Source organism: Leptinotarsa decemlineata, unplaced genomic scaffold (genome assembly GCF_025532065.1).
Source record: "Leptinotarsa decemlineata unplaced genomic scaffold, Ldec_3_MD MMD2_tig00001393_RagTag_RagTag, whole genome shotgun sequence".
In the NCBI taxonomy this organism is placed as follows: domain Eukaryota; kingdom Metazoa; phylum Arthropoda; class Insecta; order Coleoptera; family Chrysomelidae; genus Leptinotarsa; species Leptinotarsa decemlineata.
The window spans coordinates 12104885-12123148 of record NW_027412562.1 but is presented as its reverse complement, the minus strand read 5'-3'; the positions used below and the strand labels follow the sequence as shown (position 1 = coordinate 12123148).

General features: G+C 34.6%; 1 protein-coding gene across 2 annotated transcripts in view; it reads right to left on the bottom strand.

The window, feature by feature from the left end:
- Positions 1–11137: 11137 nt before the first annotated feature.
- The window catches only part of LOC111512616 (uncharacterized), a 71702-nt gene continuing 64575 nt past the window's right edge, over positions 11138–18264 (bottom strand). For both annotated transcript variants that reach the window (XM_074176008.1, XM_074176009.1), the window contains one exon: positions 11138–12988. In XM_074176008.1, coding sequence (XP_074032109.1) covers positions 11166–12988 — 1823 coding nt within the window. In that variant the 3' untranslated portion in view covers positions 11138–11165. The remainder of the gene's footprint in view (positions 12989–18264) is intronic.

The following is an 18264-nucleotide window of genomic DNA, read 5'->3' as shown; positions in this document are numbered from 1 at the left end:
CAACACCCACAACACTGTCTCAATTATGGAAATGGGACAGAATTGGTGTGAAGCTTGCGAGAGGCCACTAACAAACTTCACCCGAGTATCTACATGTATTATATGTAATAATGTCCAACCTGTGGCACAATAACCGTGGACCTACTGGTCAAAAAAAAAAACAACAGCCCTTTTCAGGGCTACATTATTCACACAAACAGTAGTTAGTTGTATTAGTATTCATAGATTATGTGACAAATGAATACTTTGACTTATAAAAGTCTAAGTTGGAAATTTGTTAGTCTTTGAATATCTATACATTATATGACAAATAAATTACTATTTGTACTATGCAACCGAACACCTAACCTAACGTATGTATTAACGTAACCTAACATAGTACGCTAACCTACCGCTATGCAACCGAACACCTAACCTAACGTATGTATTAACGTAACCTAACCTAGTACGCTAACCTACCGTAAGTCATAATCTTACCTAACCTACAGTAACTATTAACCTAACCTAACCTAACCTAACCTAACGAGGGAATACTAACCTAACACCTAACCTAACGTAAGTATGCAGCTAACCTAACGTAACTATTAACCTAACCTAACGAGGGAATCCATTCACCATGTTGGTTCCATTAATACATCATCAGTTGGTTTTGGTTTTGGTTGTATTATTCTATGATTTGGATTAATGTTCAGTCCTGGATATCCCAGTCCACCTGATGATGATGGCCTGACTTTATAGTTTCTCTCCAAAACTTCTTTATGGTTTTTCTCCAATACTTCAACTCTCTGTTCCAGTACATCATACTTTTTCATTGTAGTCCCTGTTATGTTTGACATAGCATCAAATTTTTTATTTGTAGACGCTGTTATGTCAGACATTTTTATGTCTACATCACTTGTAAGTTTGTCAAATTTACGAGTGAAAGTTATCCGAGCCTCTGCAATTTTATCGTCGAATGCTTGCCGGGCGTCCCGAGCAATATTGCCTATTGTGGATTGTATTGCAGCTTGTAGGGCTAGAAGTATAACTTCCTTTGCTCCATTAATTTCCCCCTCAAGATATGATACAGTTACACAATCACTCTGGTCAATTGGTTCACTTGTATTTCTCAATATTTTCCTTTGCATGTCATAATGACCATCTTTTGTTAATTTAAAACCATTCCCAGGAGGACCTCGAATGACATTACCACCCCATTTTCTTTTTCTACCAAACTTATCGATTGTTTTAGACATTGTGCACTCTACGATGATTCTCTTCAAACTGATATTTCTGTCATTTACATTATACTATATATTGCAGTAATTGATTAGGGAAATAGAAATAATACAAATAAAATTTTAATCATTTTATATTCATTACAGTAATACATATACATACATACATAATACAATAATATCACATTACTTCTATCATATATTATTAATTATAAATGGCTACATAAATATCAATATTGAATTTTCCGGTTTTGAAGATATTGAATGATATTTCAATCATTGATCTCGGCAGATAATAAATTAATCAATTGATCCAATGGAGTCTCCTGAGATTGTGATTGTTGAATAATATTACTTATCCAACGAATGTTCTCATTTGGATCGTTTTCATAAAATTCAATATCATTATGACCCTAAGGAAGAGTGTGGGTAGTATTCAGAATGATAAATCGTTTATCGTCGTGATATGATAATGCAACTTTATTTTCCAATTCAGTATACATATCATGTAACACGCTTCTAAATGAATTCATCTTTCTGAATATCATACCACCTTGTTCGACGATTTTTTGATAATCTTCGCATGTCAATTCATTCTTTATTACAGATCGTTCAACCCCTTTGGCTTTCCTAAATTCACCATCAACAGATTTCACATAATATGCTTTAGCACCTGTACCATAAAAACTCATGATTGGATCATTTGGAAATTCATCTTTGAAGTTACCCAAGACTGAACTTGTTACTGGAATATTGAATTGGTTAACTATACTGTAATTGGATGTATCAAATCTACTCATGTTAGTTTTTATGAATTCATAAAAATTTTCTGTGTTTACTTTAAGAATGAGCGAGTCGGTATCTGTGTAAAGTAAAGAGACATTTTCATCAAAGTGTTGTTTGATGCATCCATAGAAAAAGTCATACATGACTGTTTTAGATAATTCTAATATGGAAAATCCCAAATATAATGGTTTATCGTAATGAACCTTCACTCTACCCAATTGAATGGCAACGAAATTATCAGTGAAAATTGAACAATTTTTGAAATTTGGTTTGGCTATGAGAGTGCTGGCACCTATATTTTTCTTTATATTTTCCCAATGTGTAACGAGTCTAACATCAATTCGATTATCTACATTCTCCATTGTCTTTCCATACACCGCATTATTCATTAGTTTATAGAAATCTTTAACAGATTTGTTGTTAGACCTATTACGCATTTCAGTATTAAGATCTATATAGGGTTTCATCCAGCATGATTGTTTGAATTTCAATACTCTATGTGTATTCGTTACAATCAATCCATTTTTGACAGCTTGCTGTAGATTCCTATAATGAACAATATATTTTCTTTTATCATTCAAATTTGGAATTAATTTGGGAATTTTCGATTGTGTACGAGGTGGTATTATTTTTTCGACTTAAAATGGAAGGTCAGAATGTTTATCATGCAACTCTTGTGGATAATGAATGTCCACTTCAAATACATACCCATACGGACTATCAGTACTCACATCCATCACATCCAGATTAAGAATTTCATTTGGTGTCAACCATGTAAATTCACTTGTTGGTAGAGGTTGTGACATACTGTGACCGTATAGATTTGTTGAATCTAAATATGTAATGAATGTGGAAGGTTCATTGGGATTATAATTCGGTAAAAATCTATTATTTGCTATATGTTTCCTCTCGCTACATTGACTAATTCCACCTCGTATACCTTTTTGAAAAAAGTGAATCATATCAATGTCAGTTAGTAATTCCAATTCAACATTAGTGAACTTCAACATGGCATCCCATGATAATCCAGGTGCAGTGTAATATTGTGCCGGATCTAAGTTATATATCTCTAAACTTGTGGTGCGGAAGTTTTCAAAAATATCACATAGTAGCAATACATCCGACTTCAAATACAAATCAGAGTATTCCCCCAAATTCTGACACTCGAATAAATTCCAAACATTTCTAGCCCTATCATAATCAGTTTCCGATATATGTTCACAATTGAGTGTGTCATAAAACTGATTTTTTGTCGGAAGTAATGGATAATTCAATTTGTCGATGTCATCAACAAAACTATATGGAAATACACCTTTCTGTCTCATCAAATTGAATTTCTCAATTTGTGGGAAATGTTTGTGCATCTCCAAACATTGATCGGAGGTCAAGTTTGCACCCAACTTCTCCAACGAATTAGTCATAAATTTATAACTATCGATAAATCTCATTTTGAGATAATTCTTCCTAACCACACCATCTTTATCGGTATAGCTGTGTGTGAAGAGATGCTTCGTGAAAGATATATATTTCTCTTTAGTTTGCGGGATAACATCAACTTTCTCTTTATTCCTATACAATTCTTTTATGAATAAATGACAATCATAACCACTTAAATTATGAAAAATGATAGGTATGAAGTTTGGTATTTTGAAATTTAAATTACATTTCGAGTGAGCGGCATGTGATCTTTTCTTTCCTGTGACATGACAATGATCTCTTACTTTGACTTCACCATCAGTAAATGCTTTATTACATATACCACAAGTTCTGGCTGCAGCAAACTGTTCTTCTTCTTCGTCAGTTTGTGTATCCATCGGTTTAGGGTTTCTGAGATGATTTTCATGTATCTCTTTCAAATCATCTTTAATGCTACTCACAAATTTCTGAGCTGCATCTACACCCCTATATGTAACAAATTTTGACAAATCATCATTATATGAACACTTTATCAAATAAGCAAATGAATATGGGGCATGTTTGAATGTTTTAATCGTGTATGAACTTTCAAGATTTGGCTCATTCACATGAATCGGTTTAAGCACTGATTCAAAATCAGCATACACTACAAATGGCACCCTCATTTGCCTCTCAAAGTTTTCAAACATTAGTTTATTTTCCGCAACCATTCTACCATATTTATTGATCTTTAAATTAGTAGTTGGTGTTGTGGTACTAATGTGATTACAATCATACATATTATGACGTAAAAGCAATCTCTCATCAGAAAAATATATCAAACATCCGTCACAAAAATATTTTTTCTGTCTATGAGCTGATAGTTGATTAGAAACTAATCTTGAAAGATCTTTGATCCAACAATAGTGACCATTACCGGAGTCATCAGTTATAAACAACAAATTGACATGTCTCCGGAGTCTTCTCTGTGAGTATCGCAATGGACCAATCACTTCATACTTCATTTTACCCTTCTCAAATGTACTCTCTAAACCGTAAACATTAATTGAAATATCATTCCTATCTTCGAATATTTCGATACTCTTATTATTAACTTTAACCGGAAAATCCATACCTGTGACATCTAAAACAGTGGAAAAATGTGGATATGACGTAAGTTCGGACACTCGACTATCTGCAGGATATAATGCTGATGTTATAGCCCAAGCAAAACAATATTGATCTTCATTACGAACATTCACAACAGCTTTCTTCCATTGAATACATTGAGGCAGCTTCACATATGAACGTCCTTCCAGTGGACTGTATTTATTAATGTTGACCTCGAGAAACAATATTTTTTCACAAGTCCAACCTGAATTATAAAAAAAAAATATTACTATTCAATCTTATTGAAATTTTTAAAAAATAAATACCTGAGTCACGATCCTGGAACTCAGTCGTTTGAGCCACAATTACATCACGGAATCCATCAAAAACAGCATTCAAATCTGAAGATTGGTCCACTATTTTATTTTGGGAATTAAATGACTTCGTGTCCCTCGAATCATCAGTCTGAAGAATATAATTCCCAAAAACTTCCATATTCACCTTGATGCTTTTATGGATCCTGATGGCTGATTCCAGTAATTCAATGACCTTCTGCCTAATCTCATTGAAAAATGACATGTAGTCACTGGTTACAATCGAACTCTCCACCCTGTATGTAGCAATGCGGCAATTGAATGCATTCGTTATAATTTGAACACCGTCAGACAATTGAACACATGCATTATTTTTATGACTCATGGTTCTTCGGTGAGAATTCACTTGGGTCATAGGAATTGTCACATTACAACAATTGCACGTATACATAGGTGTTGCATTATCCACTCTCACCCGTTTCACTGCAGGCCCTCCTTGGCAACTCTGGAGCTGATGCCGACGTAGATTATCACTACGAGTGAAAGATTTACCACAGTCACAGGAATACATTTTATATAATAGTTCTCACTAACTCACTTGATGTAAACTGACATAGCCAACACTCGTACGCTTCTTAAATACACTCTGATAGGACCCGTCAACACGTCATAGCCAACCCCACTTCTCAACTACATGCGCCAAGATTACCTCCCAACTGAATGCGATAACAGATGTCGATATACGAGCAAGCAGTGGTCGTTGCGGTCTCGGAGAGGGTAGACGTTAGGCAGACGGTCCTCGGCTGCCGTGGTGTCACCATCGATAGCGGGGCTAGAGCAATGCGTTACATCACAACCTTCATCGCTTCGGGAGAGGTGAGGGCAGACCGATGAATACGCATTACTCTGCCACACGTCGTGGAGTGAACATGTCGCTCTCTAGCCGTTGAACGGTTATTGCTGTGACGTCACTCCACTACTAACTTGGTGCCCTAACACCGATGGAGCATTTATTACTTGGAGGATCTTCGAAGTATGCAGACGTATGTTTGTACATAGACAAACAAGCACATGATGAAACCCTGTACCGTGAATTCTCCTACACACACACACACACATAAACACACAAAATCTCATATGAAAAAAAAAATCTGAACGATCCATGCACCAGACACTTCAAGGTCACAACGCCTTGACTTCACTGCACAACAAAAAAAGCAAATAACACGTCATATTGGTGGGGGGGGGAGGATTAGAACCGGGAAAAAAATTCTGAACGATCCATACACCACACCCTTCAAGGTCACATCACCTTGACTTCACCAAACAACAACCAATAAAAAAAGCAATTAATACGTCATAGTGGTGGGGGGAGGCCGAGAATCAGCTGTAAACAACTACTGTGAGTACTACCATTTGATTCCAAAACTGCAGTATCACCCTTCACGCGTTATATTTTCTGTATTTTTGTTTATATTTACATTTTTCAATTACTCAAATTTCCTAAATTTGAAAATGGCATCCCACAGACTACATGAGGTCGGGTTCACAGTTAAACAAAGTAAATGTGCTTTCTTATGTGAAAAAGCAAAAGCCCTTTCAGGAAGTAAAGCCCTTTCAAGAAGTAAAGCCCTTATTAGGGAAGGCTACGCTACTTTACCATCCAAATCCTATCCTTCCCTGAAATGTTGAAACGGATGCCAGTCATTTTGATTTGGGAAGTCAGTTGTTCCAGATTATTGACGGAAAACGGCAAGTTGTAGGTTGAGGTAACCGCCTTCTACTAGACAGAAAAAATTGATATAGCTTCAACGAAAAGAAAGTTCTTGCTGTTATTCGTTTTTACTTAATGACGTAGAGATGTCGCCATCCACACGGATAACAAAGCAATTGTTAACCTCCATACAGGTTGTCTGCTGTTCCGCAGAATTACTGGAGGGCGTTTGCCCTCCAAGAATTTCTATACCGTGTTGTACACTTTTCAGGTAAAGGAAATGTAATCGCTGGTGCATTATCGCGTTACGTCAATGTTCGTTTCACCATCCCCATCGATAAATGTTTCCACCACTTCCTTGAAGCTGTCTACAGTATTTCTTAATACCTAAAGAATATTATACTTTATCAAACCCTAGATAAATAACTTAATGGGATTGAAAATTGTCCAGAGTCAAATGAAAAGTTGAAATGAAGTCCTGTTATCCATAATGGACTTTTGTAAGAAAGAAGTTCTGGAAGTGTTTCTCCTTCATTGTGCGTGCCTACAGAACTTATTGGATAATTCATAGTGTTCCACTCAACCTTGGGTCATTTTCGGGTTCATAAAACCTGCCTCGCACTACAATATAAAACGAACCTAAATGCAAAATTTCAGCCTCCGAAAATATAACGGTGGCGTCTCACTAGGAATATTCAAAAATCCTTCTTTATTGTACATCTACAATATTAAAAGAACCTACATACAAAATTCCAGCCTTCAAAATTGGACCGCTATGAAGAAACAGTGATGAAAAGGTAACTCCATTTTATGAACGCGCCCTTTTTCCCCACGGGTGGCGTCTCACTAGGAATATTCAAAAATCCTTCTTTATTGTACATCTACAATATTAAAAGAACCTACATACAAAATTCCAGCCTTCAAAATTGGACCGCTATGAAGAAACAGTGATGAAAAGGTAACTCCATTTTATGAACGCGCCCTTTTTCCCCACGGGTGGCGTCTCACTTGGAATATTTAAAAATCCTTTTTCATTGCATATCTACAAAACTTCAGCCCCCACAAATATAGCGGTATAGAGAAAGAGTGATGAAAAAGTAATTTTCATATGTAAACGAACGAGGGGATAAAAGGGGCGCGTAAAAAATTTAGAATATTAGAATTTTCCCTATTACACTAAGAAGCACCTATATACCAAATATCAGCTTCCTAGAACTTTCCAGTACGGAGAAACAGAGATGAATGAGTGAGTGTTAAGTGAGGACTTTCGCATTTGTAACATGGATCAATAAGTCCCGAGACTAACAATGAAAACAACATTTTTTTTACAAAATTTTTTTTTATTCATCAACATAATCTCCTTTTAGGGTGATACAATGGTTCCAACGCTTTTCCAATTTTTCAATACCATGTTTATAAAAAAATGTATCTTTCGCTTCAAAATAAGTTTCAGTTTCAGCGATGACCTCCTCATTTGAGCCAAATCTTTTTCCCTGGAGCATTTTTTTAAGATCAGCAAAGAGCCAGTAGTCACTGGGGGCTAAATCTGGTGAGTATGGGGGGTGGGGAAGCAGATCAAAGCCCAATTCGTTTAATTTTGCCATTGTTTTCATCGACCTGTGGCAAGGTGCATTGTCTTGGTGAAAAAGGATTTTTTTTCTCTGCATGTGCGGTCGTTTTTTTGCGATTTCCTCCTTCAAACGTACCAGTAAGTCAATATAATGATCACTGTTGATCGATTTACCTTTTTCGAGGTAGTCAATGAAAATCACGCCATGCGCATCCCAAAAAACTGACGCCATCACTTTGCCAGCTGACTGCTGCGTTTTCGGACGTTTCGGACGGCTTTCGCCAGCTGTGCGCCACTCAGATGACTGCCGCTTTGACTCTGGAGTGTAGTGATGTATCCATGTTTCGTCCATGGTCACGTAACGACGCGAAAAATCTTTTTTGTTGCGAGTAAATAGCGATAAACAGCTTTCTGAATCATCGACTCGTTGCTGTTTTTGTTCCATCGAAAGCAATCGCGGCACCCACTTAGAAAAAACCTTTTTCATGCTCAATTTTTCATGAAGGATAGTAAATACACTTCCATATGATATCTGTATCATCTCAGCAATCTCACGGAGCTTCACTTTACGATCTTTCATTACAATTTTTGTCACTTCACTCACATTTTCCGGTGTAACAGCTTCCACAGGTCTACCCGAGCGTTCTGCGTCATTTGTGTCGGTACGACCACGTTTAAACTCGGCAAACCACCGACAAATCGTTGCTTTTGATGGACAAGAGTCCGGGTAACATTTTTCAATCCATTCTTTCGCTTGCACGGTGTTTTTACCCATTAAAAAACAATGTTTTATCAGAACACGAAACTCGGTTTTTTCCATTTTTTAAACAAACTACAAAACGACTTTATTCTAACCTCGATAACTCAGCTGTTTCTGGTCCGATCGACTTAAAATTTCGACACGTTTCAAGCAAAGGTTAGTACTCTAGAAAGACGTGGTTACTGGTTTACTAAGAGCGCCATCTCTGGGTTAGTCTCGGGACTTATTGATCCATGTAGTAAGTAGATTCAAATCGAAACCTCAAAAGTGAGCTCATTTCGATGCAACGAAGTTATCGAATGTTTGAAGGTGATTGACAATGTTTCATGATAAATTTCACTAGTTCGGACTTCCATTGTCTACTATATAAAATGATTTGAAATCCCTGAAACAACTAAAAAAGAAGAATTAGAAATGAATAGCTGGAGATAACAATTATATTAAGCAAAATAAACCTGAAATGAAATAATAGTGAAATAAAATACAAGTAAAATAGAACAATTGACCAAAAATAAATAAAAATAAAGAAATGAAAAAAGAAAATAAAAATAAACAGTTGAGAGATTCCAAGTCACGTTAGTTCACGAAGTTATCATCACTATCAACATAATCATATCCGTACCAGTAAAACATAAGTGTTACAAATGTGGTGGAGAAACAAATCTGTTCAAAATCTGTTTTCCGTTAATCAGCTGTCGCACCCTCAGAAGTCGAAACTTGTGCGAGCTACGGATTAACGAGGTCTTACCTTTTAACGTGTGATTCCTAACACGGGATGCACGATAGCATTTGAAAATCGATCGTTCAGCCTGGGGCTTGAACCACCGACCAACACGGCAGTCAATTCGGGTGGGTAAACAAAGCACCCACGTTGAACCGACCGGCTACCGACCGAAGGTGGTTGACAATGTTTCGTGGTGCATTTCATTAGTTTGGACTTCCATTGTCTAATATGATATGAATTTGTCCAAAATCACAGAAAAAATCTATAAAAAATTAAAAATATTAGCAGAGAAATAACAGTTATATTAAGTATGTGTGATTGATGACTTGTTTACTTCATGGTAATTTATGATCACTTGAATAAATGAATAAAAACACTTTTGACTAAATACCACTGGTAGATTTTATTTATACGACCCATTAACAAATATAAAAGTGAAATCTGAATTTTGAAATATCGGTTTTATTAAAATTTTCAGATATGCTGCAAGGACAGGTATTTGAGAGAAAGGTTGTTGGGCGAACCAGGATGCCAACTTAAAATTCCACCCTGAAAATTCTGAAAATTTGTTAATTTCCATGACCAAATCCATTAAAAACCAGAAACATATATCCCTAAACGAGCAACTCGATGATGAAATGTAGGTCTCCTCTCTTGAATTTATGAGTATAACAACTCTAGAATTTTCACGATAGAATTTTAAGTTGGCATCCTGGTTCGCCCAACTACCTATCTTTTGAATACCTCTCCTTGCAGCATACCTGGAAATTCTAATAAAACCGATATTTCAAAACTCAGATTTCAGTTTTAAACTTCATAATGGGGTCAAACCCGAAACCGGTCGTATAAATAAAATCTACCAGAGACAAAAGTATTTCTATTCATTTCATTTAAGTTATATCAAGCAAAAAACTAAAATTACAATGGAATACAATAAAGGAACAATCAAAAAATCCGAAAATTGAACAATTAACACGAGATGAAAATTAAAAATTATCAAAAAGGAAAGAAAATTAAAAATCGATCTGATCCATGTAGTTTTAATTTGTTAAAGTTATTTGAAAACGTTTACTAATCAATTTCCTTTGGAACAAACGAACAAATATATTGATAGTTAGTTAATCTCGTGAAAGATCTAAATTGACGTAAATTGAAAAAATATCATAGGCTAAGTCAGGATAAGGTAGGTTAAGTTAGTGTGATGAGGGACCTCACTGGAGACATTGTATCCAGGTATTTAATGACAGTAGTGTAGCAGGTTAAGTGGTAGAGCAGGACCTCACTAGATTATACATAGCAGGTTACTGAACTTCGCCTTTTAGGTCAGCAGTTATGTGTAAATGAATGTAAAACATATTTGTTCTGTTTTCCATGCTGATTTAATAAAAACATATTATCATTATTATTGCTATCAGTATTTTTATATGATGTGCACGCCCAAGGTTATGTGACGCCAAGAAGGATTGAAACCGGCATTAACATCCTACTCACAATCTGGCCGTGAATATCAGGACATTTGAATAAAAGAAGTACAAAATAGACAGATAATAAAGAAAAATATATATTTTCTGTAACTCATATTGTACTGTAGTTTTTCCAGAAACCGTTTTCGTCCATAAACTGATAATATAGATGACCATTTGAGTAACAGATATACGGTAATAACAAATAAGACAAATCCATGTTGGGAAAATATTTAGTGAGTATCTCCATGAAATATTGTTGTTTCCTAGGTATTTTCTTTATTTTTCTTGAGATCAAATATGGTTCTTCCAAGTTCGGCAAAGGCTCAAATTTCGAGTCTATAGACAGAGGTGTTTTACTGGTTGATTTTTTCATGCTTTCATCATCGTCACACTTCGTTGGTGGGCATATACAATCTTTTTTCTTCTTCGGTACCTTGTGAGTTAGTTTTATTTTATTGTTCCTTTCGAATGTATCAAACTTTTTCCGTTGAGAACTTTGGCTGGAACACCTATTTGCAGTATAACTCAGTTTCTGCAATTTTTCGTCAAGTACTGAACTCATTCTCAATGACTCTTTAACATTCTGTTTCACAGCATGATTACTTATCATCAAATCATTTTTCGTATTTGATAGTTGTTTTACAAATCCACATTTTTTCTTATGCAAATACCGAGTTCCATATATGTCTAATTTTTTTTCTTCTTCTTCTTTTCTCTTCATTTTCTCCATTTCAATGTTTTTCTTTTCCAATACCATCAGATTTGATTTTTCGTGTGCCATCTTGCACAAGGTTTCCAAATATTTGTTCGCTTGTATTTTCTTGGATTCATCATCAAAAAGCTGATCTGCTTTCTTTTCAAAAACATTCATTGAACATATATGTTGATTATTTTTTCTCTTCAGATTCAATTTATTACATCGAATAGAACAGAACTTGATCCACTGACATCTTATACACGAAGTCAATTCTTTATTACGTCCCAGTAAACACTCAAAGCATACATTATACCTAGCTGGATCGTCTAGTCCTGGTTTCAAAAGATACGAATTCTTGGAGATGGGTATTTCATGAAAATTAATATTCTCAATAGTTACTTTATAATTATCTACTTTACATTCATCTGCCAGGGTTGTATGGGTTCTCTTTTCCGGTGATTTTTTCTTTTTCTTTTGTTTTATTTCTTTTTCATTGTTATTTATGTAATCTAATAATATCAAACAAATTTCTTTATCCAATTGCTCAATGTTGAGCTTACCGTAGTTGAAAAGTAGTTTGAGATTTTCTATTGCCTTCTCAGGTGTGAGATATTCCGCTAGAACTTTAACACTCTCATATTTTAGCATATCAGTGTAAGCTAAATTATAAAGGTTCTCGGTAGCTTTCATTTTGATATTTTCAATTATCATTTCTCGTGTTAGTTCTTTCAAATGATTATTCAACACTGTTAGGAAATCGTTTTTATTTTTCTGGGAAGACGTGGGTCGTTGTTTATCTTTTTTATTTTCGGTGTCAATACTTTCAAAATCGACAAATCCAATTGCGTTTTCAAACTCACCAACATTTTGCAAAGGACTGACTCCAAATTCAACTAAAAATTTAATCATCTCAATACATTTTTCAACTGGTAATATTTCTTTGAATTGTTCAGAAAATAGGAGTGTTAATATGTTTCCTTTTTTTGGATCCAAGAACTGATAAGGATCTGTCAAATCTGAGGACAAAAGATTCTCAACTAGCACCGAATTCCCGGATAATATTGCCAATGATAAGGCATTCAGTCCTAGATAAGTTGCATTAATATCGATGCCAGACTCAATTAGCGAATTGCTCACTCGTTTGAAGAAATTGCAATAATCTGTTTCGAAATCTTGTCGAAGGCAGAGTATGTGTAAGGGATTCTTGCCGTTATCGTCGGTATCAGCATTACTACCTAGAATAAAAATATATCGTTCAACACAGATAAGAAATGTACGAGTACATTTTTGAAAAATGGGAAGGTGTGTCATCATACAAGAAAGTTCAGCTCCACCCTGAGTAAGGGGTTTAAGATGGAAGCACTCTTATAAAATCTATATTTCTCAACCGATTTGGATGATTATTTTTTCATGATGTAGACATTCAAAAAGTCTATTAGGACAGCAAATTTCATGAATTATTCGTCGTTTCAGGGCCAACTATTGTCATTTTTCAAGGCCAAAAATAAAAAAAAATTGCGACGTTTTCAAATTATCTATGTCGAAGTTACGAACAAATGCATCCAATAATAAAAAAGTTAGAAGATAATGAAATTAGTAAATATGCTGTTTAATCAACCCACCACTTCAATTTCAAAAGTTTCATCTAAGTTCTGACTACACCACTGGATTTAGGAGGACTCAACATATCACTGTTGAAAATTTCTACAAAATCTGTTCATCAATGAAAAAATTATAAGGGAGTAATATTTGACAAAAAATGTCGTTCAGTGGAATTTTGACTACACCACTGGATTCGGAATTATATTTAGTGAAATATAATTCAGATCCTTGTATTCATCAAAAATGTATGAAATGTACGAATCATATGAATGAATCCGATTATGAAACAAACTTTAATGTCGATAATTTCAAATCAAAAAACTCCTGCATTTATTACGAATTGCTACAAACTGGTGGAGAGCAATCTCTTATTCACAGGAAATGCACATAATAGGATCGGTGATGATAAAAAGTTGAAACTAATATGAGTGAAATTCAAATTTTTATAGCCTCCATTAAACCTCCATTCAAGACAATGCCTTTATCATATCGCTTGCGTACATTTTTTATAATGAAAAAGAGGTTGGTTGGCGACGTTTCGAATTTAATTAAATTCTTCAGGACTCTGTAACAATGAATTTTCATAAATATACCTTCCACAACACTTATACGATTATTATCGTTTCAATTTCACAAGAAATGATGAGTTCTCAATTAAATTACTCACCAAAAAGTAGTTTTTTTGTGTTGATAATATTACTATTTTAAAAACTATCAAGACATATTAGATACATATTTGAAAAAAAAAAAATTGCAACAACAAAAATTCCCAGACAACACCAACACGACATGAAACAAACGAATGGCTTCATCTGTGATTTTGATAAGGTGGTGTCTGTTTTTCTAATCAATGGCAGAAAAAAAAAGGATGAAAAAATATGCAGTATTGAGGCCATCGACTTCTCTTCTGGTGTCAACACTATCGCGTTTGGGGATATGTATCATTTTACTCAAAAGTCTTTTGGATACATATGGTTGAACATCTAGAATAGTTGGATGATCACAATAAAAAAAAAATTGCTATGTTCAACAAAAGCTGAGGGGTATTAAATACTCAGTTTCTTAGACTTTCTCATGTGTTCTACAACTCGTGTTTTAAGATACCGTCCGGTTTGACCAACATAGGATTTATGACAGCTTCCACAGTTCAATTTGTATACAATATTGGATTGTATTTCCTGTGGTGTTTTTTGTTTCGAGAAGAAATGCTTGCCGACTGTATTTTCATTTGAAAAAGCCACTTTTATCTCTTTGGTACTTGAGTAGCATTCCAAGTTTAACAGATACATTTTCTACGAATGAAGTTTTGTGATATTTGGGTCTCACCCCTGTATTTTGGGAGGAGAAACTCCTTTCTTCCATTTTTTTATTAAGAGCTCTAGGAAAATTGATTTTCACCAGGTAGTTCTCAATTAATTGGAGATTTTTGTTATGTAATTCAGAATTTTTTATAGTATTCCGTACTTGTTGCGGAGTAATTGCAGTTTTGCACAGTTCCGCTCAATGTTTTGATCGTTGGTTTGTAGACATTGTGTGTTACATGGACCCAAAGGAAAAAATCCAGTATACTAAGGTCAGGCGACCTAGGTGGCCATTCAATAAATCTACTCCCCTCTCCTATCCAACAAGTAGGGTAGTTTTGTTTCAGCCAACTCTTCACAGTTCCGGCCTTATGAATAGAACAGCCATCTAACGGAAAATATAAATTACTTGTTTCTACAAGACAAGCTCATCTATCGCATCCGACAATTCATTCCTTATACATTGTCAGAAATTTGCGGCATTGATATTGCTGTCGAAAGAAAATGGTCCAATTTTTGTCTCATTCAGTATTCCACATCAAACATTTATTTTTTCTGAATAGTTAGGATTTTCAGTGGCCCAATATCGAATATTTTGTGATGGAACCACTCTATTCGTTGTGAAATTAGCTTCATCACTGGATAAAATATTCTTTAAAAATTTTCTGTCGTTATTAAAGTACTCGCCCTGGGCCCATTAGCAAAATTCCAAACGTTTTTCTTGATCACCTGGTTCTAGACTGTGCAATTTATGCTTGAAGAAGCTATTGTATAGCGAAACACGTGTCGCGATTTTTGTAAAACCCTTATAGTGAAAATCATACAATAATAATATTGATTATTTTTTTTTCATAATTTTGATGAATACGAGACTTTAATATCATATTTTGCCCAGAATATACCCGCATTGTCCTGTTACTAGAAAAAGAAATAAATACACCTTCCGAAATTCGTCTTTGTTGTTGCAAAGTTCATCCAGTTTTTTCATTTCATTGTTAAACTGATTCGGATTTTCAATGTATGTAGGTACGTTAATATGTCAGTAATAAACGTAATTCTCTTCATTCTTATTACACTCGAATTCCTTTTTTTAGCAGATTTGTATCCCACTGGCTGCACATGAGTTCGAAATATTTTGATGCAGTTTACACCCAACAGTGTGACTGTTGGATGTAAACTGTTAGATGTAGTTATCGAACAAATAATAACGCTTCTTGAGTTGATTTCATATATCTTATATTCTTTATTTTCACTATTAAATGTGTAAATGACAGCAAACCAAAATAACTATAACCAATTTCACAACTAAACAAAACAACATCATAACATTCATTGATTTATCTCAATAATCTTATAAAGAACCTGCATTCATCATTCAGTATGCTCTCCTTCCCGTTCTATACAGATTTTTGTGAAATTTTTAATAAATAGGGGATTTATGTTAGCACAACACTCCTGAATGGTATTCTCTGTATGTTCTTTGTTTGCAAATGATCTGTGCTCATACACTTTTTGTTTCAGATAAATCCATAGAAAAAAGTCCATCGGAGATGAGTCCGGTGATCTTGATGGTCAATAATCTTTCCAATCACTATCACTTTACCCCTGAACATCTGACTGAAACACTGTTTCACTTCTACCGTTTGGTGCCCCGTCAAGCTGATACCATAAATTTCGTTTAACACTTAGAGGCACATTATGCAAAACTTCAGACTGTTGATTCATTATGAAATTCCTTTACGTCTGCATTCAAATTTTCTCTAAAAAAATATGGTCTAATTGTAATAACCCACACCACACATTTGTCTCGAAAGAATATTGGTCACGGCATTCTATTACATTTGGATCATTGTTGGACCACCAGCGACAATTTAATTTTGGGAAATGCAATATCATTTTTCCTCTCACCTTGGAACCTAAATGAAAATCCTACTCGAATATCGAAATCTCATTCTTTAAGAGTGTGTACGAACTTTGGCTTATAGTGATGGAACTTAGTTTTTTAATAACACGCTTTTATTAGCTTCACCTGTATGTATGTATTTATGTATGTATGTATGTATTTATGTTTCTTTGTTTGTAACTCCCAAGCTGGGGATCTGTATTTGACAGAATTAATGACAGACATTATTGCTTGATCTATTTGCGGGCAGATAGCGCTGTACGTTGATATATCGACATTATTGCTTGATCTATTCACGGGCAGATGACGCTGTACGTTACCTACTTGATATAATTCGAACTCACTTTACATATATTTCTTCATTTGAAAAAAGTTTTTTTTTTATTAATACGCGCGCCTGCTGCCTTATTTGTAACCCCTGCTTTGCGCGCCTGCTGCCTTGGGCTTGGTGGCTGATTTTCAGGCTTCCTCTCCGGAATCGAAATATATCAATGGTCATTTTTATAAAGAATATACGGCTGATTGATCACAAAGTTTAGATAAAATAAATATAGTTTTAAAAGACTGAATAACACGCTTTTATAGCATACGAAACTAAAAAATTAAAAATTATTATAGTTTATAAAACTAAAAAACTCGCTTTCAAAGAACATCGAACTGAAAAGTTAAAAACATTTTTTTCTAAATGAGCTTAAAACAATAACTAACGAAAAATACTAGTATTATTGTGATAAAAGCGTGGGCGCTTTGTGCCATATTTTTTGTATATCAAGCGCCCGTCGCTTTTTTCATAATAATACCAGTAATTTTCGTTCGTTATTGTTTTGAGCTTATTTAAAAAAATATTTTCAACTTTTTAGTTCGATGTTCTTTGAAAGCGTGTTAAACTATATATTTATTGTATACAATTCTTCTCTCAGTTTCTCTGTCAACCCCTGTATCTTCAGTAATACTCCTAATATTAGTTTTTTCGTTATCAACAATGCTCAAACAAATTATGTGGTTTCTTGAAACGATTGTCCACAGAGCAGGTTTCTTAAGTTTTCAATATCCTTCCCACGGTACTGAAGTGAATATTTTTTCCTGGATGCCGATGATTGCAGAAAATAGAAGCAATATCTCGATATGGCACATTCTCACCACATAAAAGAACGATTTCCACTTTGTCTTGTGTAGATAACATTGTACAAAAAACTCATTTGTGAATTATAAAAACATAGATTGAGATCAGTTCATTTCCAACAATTGTACACCCAATTACAAACAATTGAAAATTATATAAAAAACTATAAATGAAGAGTTCTATCTAAGATATACATTGTTGGGTCCCAATTTTGGTTTTTGGGCTTGCTGGCCCCTTTCTAGAGAACTGTATACTATTGAATAATGCGACGTAGGTAATTAGGTAACACATTTTATTCTGTCACACCTAGTTTACAGATTTCACAGAATGTCGAATACGACAATTGGTTTGATATGTTTAATTTGATGTGCGAGATACTAAGCGTATACAAATGAGAATCTTTGATATTCTCCACAATAAACTAACACTTCGTACTTAATTACAAATACATCTAATAGAACTTTCTTTCCTTATGCTTAAACCGTACTGTGTTGAACGAGATTACTCTCAAGCGAGAGGTAAGGAAAACAGGACACACGCTATTGGTTCCCCAAGGTAGGTAGGTATCCCTTGACAACCAGA